The sequence below is a fragment of the Colobus angolensis genome, unplaced genomic scaffold (assembly GCF_000951035.1).
Source record: "Colobus angolensis palliatus isolate OR3802 unplaced genomic scaffold, Cang.pa_1.0 Scaffold118, whole genome shotgun sequence".
Lineage (NCBI taxonomy): Eukaryota > Metazoa > Chordata > Mammalia > Primates > Cercopithecidae > Colobus > Colobus angolensis.
The window spans coordinates 7126962-7140740 of record NW_012112919.1 but is presented as its reverse complement, the minus strand read 5'-3'; the positions used below and the strand labels follow the sequence as shown (position 1 = coordinate 7140740).

General features: G+C 53.1%; 1 protein-coding gene across 1 annotated transcript in view; it reads right to left on the bottom strand.

Moving 5' to 3' along the window:
• Nucleotides 1-1195: 1195 nt before the first annotated feature.
• ATOH8 (atonal homolog 8 (Drosophila)) overlaps nt 1196-13779 on the bottom strand; it is a 68925-nt gene continuing 56341 nt past the window's right edge. Inside the window, exon 4 of the mRNA XM_011925757.1 lies at nt 1196-2377. Coding sequence (XP_011781147.1) covers nt 2372-2377 — 6 coding nt within the window. The 3' untranslated portion in view covers nt 1196-2371. The remainder of the gene's footprint in view (nt 2378-13779) is intronic.

Below are 13779 nucleotides of genomic sequence, written 5' to 3'. Positions count from 1 at the left end.
AATCATAATTATTTGCTTGTCTACCTGTCTGTCCCACCGTCCGTACAGAACCCGGAGCTCCCGCACTACACTAGATCCATCTCTTCATTCCCCCTGCCTGTTTTAGTGTCTGACAGGCAGCTGGTCATCAATGACGTTTCAGAATGCAAGGGAAGTATGTAATGAAGTATGTATGCAGGAGGGGGATGGCAGGTGGAGGATGGGCTGTTTCTGGGTGGTAAGGCCATGAGTCTGCTCCCTTGGCAGCAGAATGGAGTACACTCCCTTTAGTAATAGAAAGCATCCTCTATGTCAACAGTTAGATGCTGGTCGGTCCCCATGTCCTGCTTCCTTAGGAAGTACCGTCAGGGTTACTCAGAGGCTCCGAGGGAAAACAGAGCGGTGCCTGTTTTCCTGGGTACCCTGTTTCTGTGCCAGTCCAGGGATCCAGGACAGCATAGACACCACGGTCCTCGGTAAAGGGCCAGCCTGAGAAACACTAGGGGGGCTCCCTGCAGCCAGCCCCAGCCCAGCCCAGGAGTCAGGCAGCAGAGATGAGAAAGTGACACTGGTGAAACCAAGGGACAAACTGTGTCCTGCATGGCTGCAGCCTCTGGTCCCCTCCTATCCCCCTTTCCTTGGCCAGCCCTGTCCCTTCTGCCTTGACAGTGCTCTCCTATTTTTTATCTTATCACCCCTTCCCCCAGTCCCAGTGGGCCTTTATTGTCCCTACCTTAGGCCCACTGAGGTGAAGCGATGTGACAAGGCCACACAGAGACTTTGGGCTGAGACTGGTGATGGGGCTGGAAAAGGTTTGAGAGCACAGGATTTGAAGTGAGGCCATCCTGATTCAACAACTGGCTCTGTCACCAGCTGGCCCTGTCTCCTTGGGGCCTCAGTTTCCTCACCTGTGAAATGGGGTTAATAATAGGGGCCCCCATCTCATAAATACATGGTGCAGAATGAGTGCAGTGTGGACAGAGAGGGCTCCTCATGTGTTCCTGACCAGGCCTCCTGGTCACTAGTCCAGGCTGAGACTACTGTGAGAACCAGCCTTCACCCCCTTCCACACACAGACACACACACTCTCACTCACACAGCACTTGCTCCTGAAGGGCTCTCAACCTGTCGCTAGAGACCGACCCCCTCCCTCACACTCCCCAGCCGATGACCAGCCAAAGTCCTGGTCACCCACAGAGTCCACTCAACACAAGTGTTTTCTTGACATCTTGGGGCTTTTACTTCAATTTGAAGCAGATGGTTGAGCACAGACATGAACAGCTTTGGCCATTTGAGCACAAGGAAGGGGCAGGCCTTGGCTTTGAACACGTCCCCCGGCTCCCGTCCTCCACATACTGGCCCAGTCCCCTGGTCCCTTCCTCCTCTGCCCCTGCACACCCTGCAACAGACCACCCTCCTCCAAGTGGGGCTCCATCTTGCCCAGTAGAACGGCTCCAGCCAACCCAGCCTCTACTCCTTCCTCAGGCCACAGGCAGGGTAAACAAGAGAAAAACTCTTTCTGTCCATGGCAGGGCCCGCCCATGGTGCTGGCTGCCTGGGATGGGGGCCCATGGGGATGGGTCTCGGTGAGGAGAGGCTGGCTGGGGGAGCAAAGGCCCGTAGGTAGCTGCCCTGGTGCAAGTCCCTGGTGTAGGGGAGGCAGTAACATTGCTTCTCTCCCTGCTTACTCCCTTCTGGTGATGCTCAGGGCCCAAGAAGCCTGGACCCAGGGGACACTGAGAACTGGGGCTGGCGGCCTGGGCAGCCAATGGAGGGGAAAGAGTGGGCAGGGAACTCAGGCCCCACTCCTGGCCCCACCCAGGCACCCCAGCCTCCCTCTCACAGCCCCTAAGACTTGTCTTGCACTCAGTCAGTGCAAGGCCTGGTGGAGAGAGAGCGCCAGGTCAGAGGGCCCGGTGCCCCAGGGCTCATCAAATGCCCATCCCTTCCATGAGCTCCTGGCAGAACCGCTGACTCATCTTCGGCTTGAGATGGGGCTCAGGCAACAGGAGGAGCAAAAGTCACAGAGCAACGGTGTGGCTTTTCGCTGTGGGGTTTCATCACCCCATTTCCTTCAGTGTCTCTGTCGAATCTTTGGCAATGAATTTCTGCAGCTGGACAGTGGGCCTTGGGCTCTGAGTGAGTAGGGGACTGAGCTCTCCCCTCCCCACCAGGCAGAGGGCAAAGTGCGAAGCAGCCTCGGAGTGGCTGGGTGAGGGCGGAGGGGAGAGGGAGGCAGACGTGCTCCGATCCGACCCTGACAGGCTGTAGGCCGGGCGTCTGGCGGCATCTTGGAGAAGACCACGAGGCTGGACTCAGCGAGCTCACCTTGTCCTCAGGCCTGACTGGAAGGAGGGCCCACAGTGGTGGCCTTGGTCTCGCCCGCAGCCAGTCACTCCTGAAAGACATGACCAGCCATTAGAAGCTGCCCCTACTCCACCTGGTTCCTGTTTCCGGACACTTGCAGAATGTCCCCTCACTGAGTCCTCCAGGCAGGGGCCTCCATCTTGAAGGGTTCGATAAGTGGAAGAGCCAGGATTCAAACCCAGGCCTGGTTGCCTCCAGAGCCCACACTGCCCCCCTCCTCCTTAGTGCTGCATTTCAGAGGCCTTGCGTTTTGGTTGGTTTGGGGAAAGAAGAGGACCACAGTGGGTAGTGGGAGCCAGGGCCGCTGGAAGCTCAGGGACACCTGGGGCTGACACCACAATCCCCAGGGCCACCCCTTTGAGGGATCTCAGAGGCCCATCCCCACCTGGGGTGGCAGGCTCCTCTGCAGGCTCAGCCCCACTGGAACGGCCGTCTGCAGCTTCCTTGCGCTGTCCTAGGAGTCACAAGGCCCATTCTAATTGTAGCACATTCACCTGCCAGCTGGGTGACCTCGAACAACTCACTTGACTTCTCTAGGCCTCAGTGTCCTCATCTGTAAAATGGCATGGCTGGAGCAGATCAATGAAAGCTCCTTCTAAGCAGGAGAATGAAGTACGTGTTAGCTAATACAGAAAACATGGTTCTGTCTATTTGGTGCAGTGGAGTCAGGGGACACAGAGGGAGGGGGACCCAGAGACCTACTGCATTCCTTCCAACAGAGAGCCTGGGACATGTCTGAGAATCAGGGTGCTAAGGAGCACGGTTTGAAAATTGCTGGGTTAGACCACCTGTAAATTCCCTGCAGCCCTGATCTGTGCAATCCTCATTCTGGCAGCTGAACTTGGCGCTGAGCAGAGGTTGTAACTGGCTACCAGGAAGCAATGGGACAGGGGGCAAGGTCATGGGGGCTGTGGGGTTTTAGCTCTCTGGGGAGGTCAGAGCTGGTGGGGAGGCTCTGTGAGACCTCCAGATCCAACCAGGATGAAAATAACAAAGTCCCTGAACCTGGTACAACACATCCCTCTTAAAGCAACTCCAAACACCCTTTTGATTCGTGCTCCAACCCTCAACCAACAGCTATTAATAACTAGTTATTTTTAAAGCAAAACATCTGTCAGGCGCCTCCGACCTGCCAGGGAGCACTCTCATTCCCCCCTCTCATGAGTGAGTGATCCCAGGCTCCGAGAAGGAAGTGCTGGAAGTTGCCAGGGTCGGGATTTGAATCCAGATCGGCAGTGTTCATTCTACCACACAGAGGCTGCTCTCACTGAGACAGAGGCTTGGGGAGCCGGGATGGAGCCAAACCACGACGTTGGAGGGCCTGCTAACCACAGGCCCTGGTGAGCCCCGTGGGCCGGGGCGGCCAGCCAAGATGCAAGGCTGGGGCAAGGCTGAAGTGGGGTCCAAGGAGGGTGAGGGAGCCGGGCCAGAGGGAGGGAGTGCTCTCCAGCTAATAGCGGCTCAGGAGGGAGAAAAGGAAAAGTGAGAGGCGGGAGCATCTTGATGTGGTAAATCCCAGGCCACATTCTCCAAGCCCACTGTGCATGGCTGGCCCCAGCAGGAATCTGCTTTGTGTTACCGAGTCTGAGGAGGAGGATTAAGAAGCGGAAAGGAAACCCGTGGGGATGGCACTGGGTCTGTGGTCCACAGGGTGATTTACAGCCCGCGTCATCCCGGCGCTGGCTGCCTGGGCGGGCCCTGCCATGGGCAGAAAATGTTTTTCTCTTGTTCAGCCTGCCCGTGGCCTGAGGAAGAAGGGGAGGCTGGGTTCGCTGGAGCCGTCCTCCTGGCCATGCTATAAAGGCGGTCGGGGGAGCCTGGGGCCAGCCCCAAGCCCTTTATTGGCTCTTAGTCCCTGCTGAAGCCACAGCTACCATCCAAGATTAAAGGAGACAGGGGTTTCTCTGGCCAAGGCCTGATCTTCAGTTCTTGACCCCACCCTTTTCCTGGTGTCTACACTGGACCACCACCACCTCAGCCCAGGAATCTCAGCACATACATCATCCATCCAAGGAAGTCTTATGACAACTGGGATGTAATGGGAAGAACACTGGGAGGCCTCAGGTACCAGGACTTTCTCTGCAATTCAGCAGCTGTGTGACCTTGGGTAACTCACTCTCCCACTCCGTGCTTTCATTCCCTCACTTGTACAGTGAGGGAGGGGAGGCAGATTGGCATTGCCCAAAAGGTGTTCTGTGGAACACGAGCTAGGTGAGGCATTCCATGAATTTGGGAAATACCACATACCTTGACCCCAACTTGGAAAGTCGCTGCATGTATTACGATATCAAAGGCTCCGAAAAGTCCTGTAGCGAAGAAATTTGTGCGGCTTTAATGACCCAGTTTCCCAACTGACTTTTTTTTTGAAACAGGGTCTCACTCTGTCACTTAGGCTGAGTGACTTAGGCTGAGTGGCGAGATCACGGCTCAGCGCAGCCTTGACCTTCCAGGCTCAAGCGATCTTCCCACCTCAGCCTCCCAAGGAGCTGGGACTACAGGCATGCACCACCATGCCTGGCTAATTTTTGATTTTGTTTTTTATAGATTCAAGGCCTCACTATGTTGCCCAGGCTGGTCTTGAACTCCCAGACACAAGCAATCCCCTCGCCTCAGCCTCCCAAAGTTACAGGCGTGAGCCACTGTAGCCAGCCTTCCTAACTGATTTGATCATGTAATTGCTACTGCATTGTGAGGAGCAGAAACTCACTTCAACCCTCCAGGAAAGGGAAGCTCATTTAAAGTTACAAAAGGGCGTTTCACAGAGACCAGGGGAAGGTCTTAGGAAAGGTAGCAAAGGGCTTGCAAAGGTCAGTAGGGGCAGTCTGTGGCCCTGCCCTCTAGATGCCTGCTAACAGTCACTTGCAGATATCTGCCTTCCTCCCTGACTACCGACTGGCCTGGTCTCCCGGCATGCCAATCCCGGAGACCCAGTGGAGGGCGCCCATTGGTCTAGCCTAGGTCTGATTTATTCCCCTGGACCAATCAGCTGTGGCCAAGGGATAGGAGACAAAGATGCCAATGATACCTCTTCATAAGAGGTTGTGTGTGGGGTAGGTTGCATGTGGGGGTGCATAATTGCAAATATGGAGGATAGCAAGCATCCCCGCTGTGACCACCACACCACAGAACCCCTTTCATGGAACGCCTGGCAACATCCTGTGTCCCATGTGAGGGGCACAGTGCGAGAGGCTTGCATTCCCCCCAGCTCTGGCCCTTTGTGGGTTTTTGTGTTTCTGCTGCCAGCCAAGGCTCTGGGCCTGGCTTACTCCCTAGCTTACTGTCCTCAGAACCCCTGCCACCACGGAAGATGTCCTTTATTTATATATTTATTTATTTATTTTTATTTGTTTTGAGATGGAGTTTTGCTCTTTTACCCAGGTTGGAGTACAATGGCGCGATCTTGGCTCACTGCAACCTCTGCCACCCAGGTTCAAGCGATTCTCCTGCCTCAGCTTCCTGAGTAGCTGGGATTACAGGTGTGCACCACCATGCTCGGCTAATTTTTTGCATTTTTAGTAGAGACAGGGTTTCTCCACGGCCAGGCTGGTCTTGAACTTCCGACCTCAGGTGATCCGCCCTCCTCGGCCTCCCAGAGTGCTGGGATTATAGGTGTGAGCCACCGCGCCCGGCCGAAGATGTCCTTTAAACAACAGGTTCTGCTACTAAAATTAACCTTGAGAATGACTAGATGAGATAGCCTCACAGGTCCCTCTCAGCTAGTCTGACGTGCCAAGTCAGAGCAAGGTGATTTGGTCAGTGTGGCAAAGTGGGAGCATTTATCACAAGCAGAAATCATCTTTTTATCTGTTCACTTGTTTATGGCCAGAATGCCAGCTCCATGTGGGCAGGGATGTGGCCTGTTTTGTTTGCTGTTGTAGCTCCAATGCCCAGAACAGTCTAACACACAGCAGTATCTCAATAAATACTGGGCCAGGTACAGTGGCTCACACCTGTAATCCCAGCACTTTGGGAGGCCAAAGCACGAGGATCTGTTGAGGTCACGAGTTCGAGACCAGCCTGGCCAACATGGCAAAACCCCATCTCTACTAAAAATGCGAAAGTTAGCTGGGTGCGGTGATGCACGCTTGTAATCCCAGCTCCCTCTGAGGCTGAGGTGGGAGGATCTCTTGAACCAAGAAGGCAAAGGTTGCAGTGAGCTGAGATTATGCCACTGCCCTCCAACCTGGGTGTCAGAGGGAGACAACAACAACAAATAAATACTGGTTGATTCAATTATAGCTACTTCAAGTCACAGGCATTTTACTCACTGTTGCTTTGTATATTACAAAATATTTCTCCTATTTCAAATGCAATATGGAGCGTTTTTGTAAATGGGTCTATCTATACTTTCAGGGAAGTTGTGGTAATTGTTATGAACCCTGGAACAATTTAGCATCCTTTATGCTTTTGTTCATTTCCAGTTTTAAAAAAAAACAAACTTCTAATTGTTTTCCTCTCCTGATCACTTCTGTGCACTGCAGGGTAATTTTACCACTTTGGGGTATTTAAAAAAACGATTTTATCTGCCTTTAAGTTATTTTACCTTTTACATTTACTGTCAGTCTATGATACCCACTTTACCTACTTAACCATTTTCCACTACTTCAAATTATACATTTTTTGTATTTAAGCAATTTTGATACAGCCTTCTACATGCAGGAGGGAATAAACCTCCAATGGGGTTGAAATCCTGACTTTTTTTTAAACTGGTCTTTCCTAAACAGGGCAGTCAGATTTCAAATGTTATTTTAAAACTAAAAGGTGAAAAAAAGAGCAGATATGGCATGGGAAGAGAATTTTTAAAAACCACAGTATTAGTTTGCCTTTCACTGTTAAGTACACCAGTATGTGGGCTAGAAAGGGGGCTGCATGTTTGCCTCTGAATGCTGCTCTTGATTCTTACTGGGGTTCATCTTGGCCCCAGAGTCAGCTGGGGGGCCCTGAGCAGGATGCTTAACCTCTCCAATTCTCAGTTTCCTCATCTTTTTTTTTTTTTTTTTGACAGCTTCTTGCTCTGTTGCCCAGGTTGGAATGCAGTGGTGCAAACAAGGCTCACTGCCACCTCAGCCTCCCAGGCTCAGGTGATTCTCCCTAATCAGCCTCCTGTATACCTGGGACCACACATGCCACCACACCTGGCTAGTTTTTTTTATCTTTTGTAGAGATGGAGTCTCACTTTGTTGCCCAGGCTGGTCTTGAACTTAAGGGCTCAAGCGATCCTCCAGCCTCAGCCTCCCAAAGTGCTAGGATTACAGATGTGAGCCACCATGCCTGGTCAATTTCCTCATCTTTATTTATTTATTTGTTTGTTTGTTTATTTATTTATTTATTTATTTTTGAGTCAGAATCTCACTCTGTCACCCAGGCTAGAGTACAGTGGTGTGATCTTGGCTCACGGTAACCTTCGCCTCTTGGGTTCAAATGATTCTCGAGTCTCAGCCTCCCAAGTAGCTGGGATTACAAGCGTATATAATCATACCCAGTTAATTTTTGTATTTCAGTAGAGATGGGGTTTCACCATGTTGGCCAGGCTGGTCTTGAACTCCTGACCTCAAGTGATCCACCCACCTCAGCCTCCCAAAGTGCTCTGCCTCAAAAAAGAGAAAAAGAAAATACAGAGGAGTGAACAGAAAGAAAATTGTTTCAATCACCTTAATCTCTCCACTGACAGCAAACCACTGATAACATTTGGGTGACTACTGTCCCATATGCTATTCCCATGCATATGCGTACTCACATACAGTATTTTATGAGAAGTGGAATTACGCTGTACAAGCTGCATCATAAGCTGCATTGGTGTTTTCTTTAACACTCAAGCCTGGACATCCTTGCATTTGACAGATCTGCTTTCACATCTTCTCCAAGGGCCAGGCTTTGCAGAGGTTATTCTGGGCACAGGCGCAAGGCCTAGACTTCTGGCCTCCAAGCTCCCATGGACCTGGAAGCAGGTATGGACCAGTCAGCCCCCAGCACCTCCTGCCTGCTTGGCCTGGGCACCATGGGTGACAGGCAGGAAATTTATGAGCAGTTGGAGTTGGCTGCTATTTGCGGGGGGCAGGAACAGGGCATGACTCGAGGATAGTGCTGTGTCCGGGCTGGGAGGGCCCTTCAAGGTCCCAAGTGTCTAAGAGTTTCAGTTATGGCCAGAGCCTTCAGTGACCCAGGACAGTTGGCCTGGAGGCCAAAAATGGGGAGAAAAAGTCATTTATTCAGCAAAGATGTATTAGTTCCTAATAGGGGCCAGTCCTGTCCCATGCACTAGGGCAGCTTACAGTCTAACTCTAGGGGAAAGCTGAAGACCACCGTTGCTGGCTGCTGCTGCGGATTCCACCCAGTCCTTTCTGTATTTCTCAAGGCTGCTCACCAGAGAGGAGGGGACTGGCACAGCCTCAGCTGTGCTGTGCAGAAAGCTGCCCCACAGGCCCCAGGTCAGGAGCAAGGTAGGGCCAGCGGTCAAAGCCCTCCTTCACTGAGGCCAATGGATGTGTTCAAACCTCAGAGTCAGTCAAGGCCGTGTAGAAGAACTTTCCTATCAGTAAGAAACAATCATTGCATCAGGCAATGTTGAGGACAAGAGCAGGTAACCTGGGAAGCCCTTCCTGTGGTAAGATGCTAGAGGTGTTGCTGGGTCCCAGGTATCCTAGGCTAGCATTTATTGAGCACCTACCATGTACTCCACAGTGTTGCAGGGCCTTACTTGGAGTTACTTCCACCCGCTAGAATGTAGGTTCCACAAGTTCAGGGCTGGGGCTGGGGGTTGTCAGTTGAGTCCTTGCTGCCTCCCTAGTCCAGGACAATGAGGGCCTGTTCATGTCCACCCTCTTACCCCCACCAGCCCCACACCCAACGCAAGGTGGGGACGATGGGTTCCTCCTCTGAACTCCTGAAGCTCTTTATCCCAACTCCTCCTACATCCCCCTACACCACGAATGGTTGTCGGTGTGATTGCCACAGTTCCTTCCCCTACCCCACACACCTCCACCACCAACACCCCATCCTCCCAGAGCCTGGGAACAGAAGCAAGTGCATCAGTGCTCAGAGTCACCATTTACAGAAGGCAGCCCCTTACCAAGCACATGCTGCACTTGTTTGCATGTGCTGTCTTTCGCAATTCCTGGGAGGTGCCTACCGCTGTGCCCATGTTGCAGATGAGGAAAGGGAGGCCTGAGTGGTGACCTCCTTTGCCCTAGGCCACACTGCTAGGATGCAGCAGAGCAAGGTAGACCCTTAACCCCTACAGACCTCAGTTTCCTCACAGGCAAACAGGAGCAGCAGGTCCCCAAGCCATCCACCCAACTGTCACCTACTTGGTTCTAAGAAAATCTTGGCCTTCGACTCCTGGAGCCTAAGGGAAGGTGGCTGGTAGTGGGAGGCCCAGCACCCCCAGGGCCAGGGCCGGAGCTCATAGGAGCCCACTGGGCCTACAGGGGCAGCCATACCATGCCGACGCCTTCTCAGGCTGCAGACCACTCTCTCTGGCTGCCGAGCTGTCTCCCTCTCCGTGCTCTGCCTATATGTCTCTGCCAACTCTTCCTTGGCCTCTTCTTTGTTTTTCTCTCCACGTCCACCAATCTATCTGTCTTTCTTGGCCCCCACCCCAGCTCACCCCCAGCATGGGGCACTGTGAGGGTCGAGCTGGCCCAGGCGAAGCTGCAGGCAGCTGCTGCGGCTTCCCACCTGCTTCCGTCCTGCGACACTGTCCGGTCATTTTACTTGGCTTCACTGCTCTTCCAGATGCCAGCAGCTCAAAAGGCCCATGGCCACACTGCACAGCCAGAAGAGGCACCCAGGCTGGAGGGAGGAAGCACTCAAGCAGGAGGGGGCAGCCCACTCAGGCTGGAGGAGGCACCCAAGGTGGAGGAAAGCAGACCAATAGGCAGACTGGTGGTCCAGTCATGCGAGAAAGGCTCTGCTCTTCACCTGCCCTGTGGGCCCGGCTCACGATCTTTACAGACAGCCCCACATGACATGTAAGTTCACATGCCACAACCACAGTGGAGGGTCCCCATCAGGCCTGCCTCCTTCTAGACTGGGAACTACTCCCATCACCCTGCTGCTTCTCGAAGCACCTCCCCTCCCCAGTCCTTACTGCAAAGTCACAGCAGGGATTGATGGGCACCAACCAGACAAGCCAAATCACACCAAAGTGCTGGCCAGCAAACCTTTGCAGAGATCACAGTGCTTCTCCAGGAGACTCCCAGAAGGGAGCACGGCTGTGGATACTTCAGGATCACTGGGGTACCCGCGGTTTGGAGAGGCCATGAGCCATTTGGGAAGCCCAAATTCCATACAGATGCAGTTTTAAGATGAGGAACACCTCCCTCAGCCTCTTCCATTGTCCCTAAGCCCCTCCCGTAGCTAGATGCTGGTGCCACCGAGGGATCCAGGTGGGGGGTGGGGACATCTCTGATTAGAGGTCTTTACTCACTGCCACACACACACACACATGTGCACACTCACTGGCAAACAATCCAGCACAGTGGTTAAATGGGCCAGCTATGGCACCAATGACCTCTGTTTGAATCCTGACTTCCCCATTCTACCAGCTGTATGGCCTTGAGCAAGATGCTTAACCTCTCTGTGCCTCAGTTTCATTACCTATAAAATGGTAATAATAGTATCTACTGCATGAGCTTGTCAGGAAGATTAAAGAATACAATGGCTACAAAGGCAAGCACTGGGTGCTTAGTATCTACATGTCGGAGCACAGAGACTCCATGGGGGTGGGGTAGGAAGGGTCCCCAGTCGCCCCATTTACCCATCAGTAACTCAAGGCAGGAACTTTGTCTCCACTTCAGATCACCAGGGCCTCCCTCTGTGTGGGCACAGAGGCGCTTCCCCTTCGATATTTGTGGAAAACAACTGAAAACACCGCCTTGCCTCATGCTTCCATTGCTCCATTCATCCAGCAAACGTTTACCAAGCGTTTAGACCACGCCAGGCTCCACTGGAGGCTCTGGGGACCCCACAGTGAACAAAACAGACGAGAAGCCCAGCCCTCCTAGCTCCGCCATCCTAGGAGAACAGGCTCCTGCACAGAAGCCGACTTCCCTGGAGAAAGGAAGCCACATGTTTTCTTTGCCAAAACAGCTTGGATGGGCCCTTTCCCAATAACTGATGCACTTCCCTGCATTCTCAGCCCGATGTTACTAGATGTACTTTAGCTTCCTCTTGACAACTCAAGGTCAAGTCCATGAACATCAGTGCACACACAATTCCAAGGTCCCTGAGGCTTGCGGGCTCTCTGCCCTGACACTAAGGGGGCCCCCAGCCTCTCGGTCCTTCTGAGCCTCTGGCCTTGTTCTTTATCATGTGTCTGTTTCTTCTTACTCGATGAGGCCGCTGGCTGATTCTGGGTGCTATCTCTGCACCTGCTACAGGACCTGACCCCCCGACCCCTGCCCTCATAGGCTGTTTTTGTTCTGATGTTCAGATCTGAGGGACCTGAGAGTCAAGCTCATAAGAACTGTATGCAGACTAAGTGTAGTGGGCTCCGAAGACTGTCCCGAGGTGCCCTCCTCTGAATTTTTGTGCATAGCCTTTCTGTAGTTTAGCTCTGAGTTCCAAAGGGTGGGGCCTCTGTTTTATTCTCCAAAATACCCCCAGCACTAGAACAGTACCTGACACAGAGTAAACACTCCTGGCGACTTATTTTTAAGTAGATGTGCAGGGCAGGGCCCTTCATGTTTCACTCATCTTTTAATACTCATGTACCTAAAAAGACTGAACAAGTGAAGAACCCCTGTGTGTGCGTGTGGAGGGGGTGGGTGGGCTGTGGTGGCAGGGACTCGTGTGTACGTGGTGGTGGCAGGAACAGGGCTGGCAGGAAAGCGAGGCAGGAGGCACAGCTGCTGAGAGGGGGACTGACAGTTTCCAGCAATGCCCAGTCGCAGCTCTCCGATTCCAGGTGGGCTCCACACGGCTCATTCCCAGAGCTGCCCACCACATGCCCAGCTGCCTGGCTCTGCCCTGCCCTGCCTGCCACTGAGGGGCCATCTTTAATGGCTCCTGGGCCCTGTGCAGGGAGAACAGTTTTGAAATCCTTGAAGGCAACCAGCCGCCTTCCAGGGGGTACCCCCTTCCCATGTGCATGGGAAATCGGCCCACCGTGCGGGAGGCCCTCCACTGGACCCCAACAGATGGGGCCTATGGACACGCCAGCACACCTGCGTGTGTGCATGCATTCACATTCTCTAAGTCACTGGGTGAGGAGAGGACACTTAGGTCCCTCTGCCCACCTTCTTGATGGGCCAGCAGTGGCCTCCAGTGACCCTCTCTGAGTGCTGTGCCTCCAGTTGACAAAATGCTTTCACAGCCCTCATTTCCCCAAACACTCCTCGCCTGGTTTTATCCATATTTTATGAGGAAAGTGAAGCCTGTTGAAGGTAAGTGCCTGAGGTTACAGATCTCCTGAGTGGTTGGGCTGAGACTCAGACCCGTGCCTCCAAGCCTCAGACCCCACGCTGCCAGGCAACCCATGAAGCTCACACCCTCACCATTGAGAAAGCAGAGGACAGAGGCCAGCGGTGGCCTGGATTCAGCCTGTCCAGGCCCCACCCAGCCCTGCCCAGCTACTTGAGCCTGGGCGACTTCGCCTCATCTCACTCCCATGTTTAATAATGTGGACCCCAGGAGCTTGTTCTAGGATTCAAGAAAATCATGGGTGTGAGAGGGCTTTGCAAACTGGAAAGTGCTGTGCACAGGAACGAGGTCGCTGGGGGCCTAGTCAGGTCATTTCGGTTCTGTGAACCTCAGCACTGTCACCTGAAAATGGGGTTGGTGACACTCACTTTGTGGGACTGTGGTGAGGACTGAGCAAGCTCAAAGAAGTGGGGCTCTGACGCTGTGGTTAAGATAACGACAATGGTTAGCTCCCCGGGAAGAAAACCACCTTGTCACAAATCAGGGTCAACCCTCCAGGCATGAGCCACGTGGCTGTTTTCTCTGCTGCCCTCCCAGCTGACAGACCTTGATGTTTTTCTCGGGTTCGAGGGGAGCATCTTCCTTTGGAAGAAGGGAGGGGCTGTCTGGGCAAGGCTGACTGCCCTGGTGAGGAGAAACACTCTTCCTAGCATGGCACCCTGCCCTGACTGTAGATGCAGCTTGAGGATGAAAAGCTTGGTGCTGTGGCAACCACTCTGCAGCCATGAGGCAAAGATCAAAAGAAGCCTGGACTCTTGGATCCCAGGGAGCAGCTGACTTCTGAACTATGAAAAATGCCAGCCCCCGTTAATTTAAGCTGCTGCTTGAGGGGTTTCAGTTATTTGAAACACAATGCTTTCCTTACAGATTCAAGGGAACAAGGGAGTGAGCCCAACTGGAGCACAGGAGAGCCCAGGGGCATCTCCCTAGCTGTGTCCTAAAGCCCTTAGTTAATCCTTCCCTAGAAGGGAATGTCCCTTGCCGTCAGCATAGGGACTTTCAGCCCTCGCA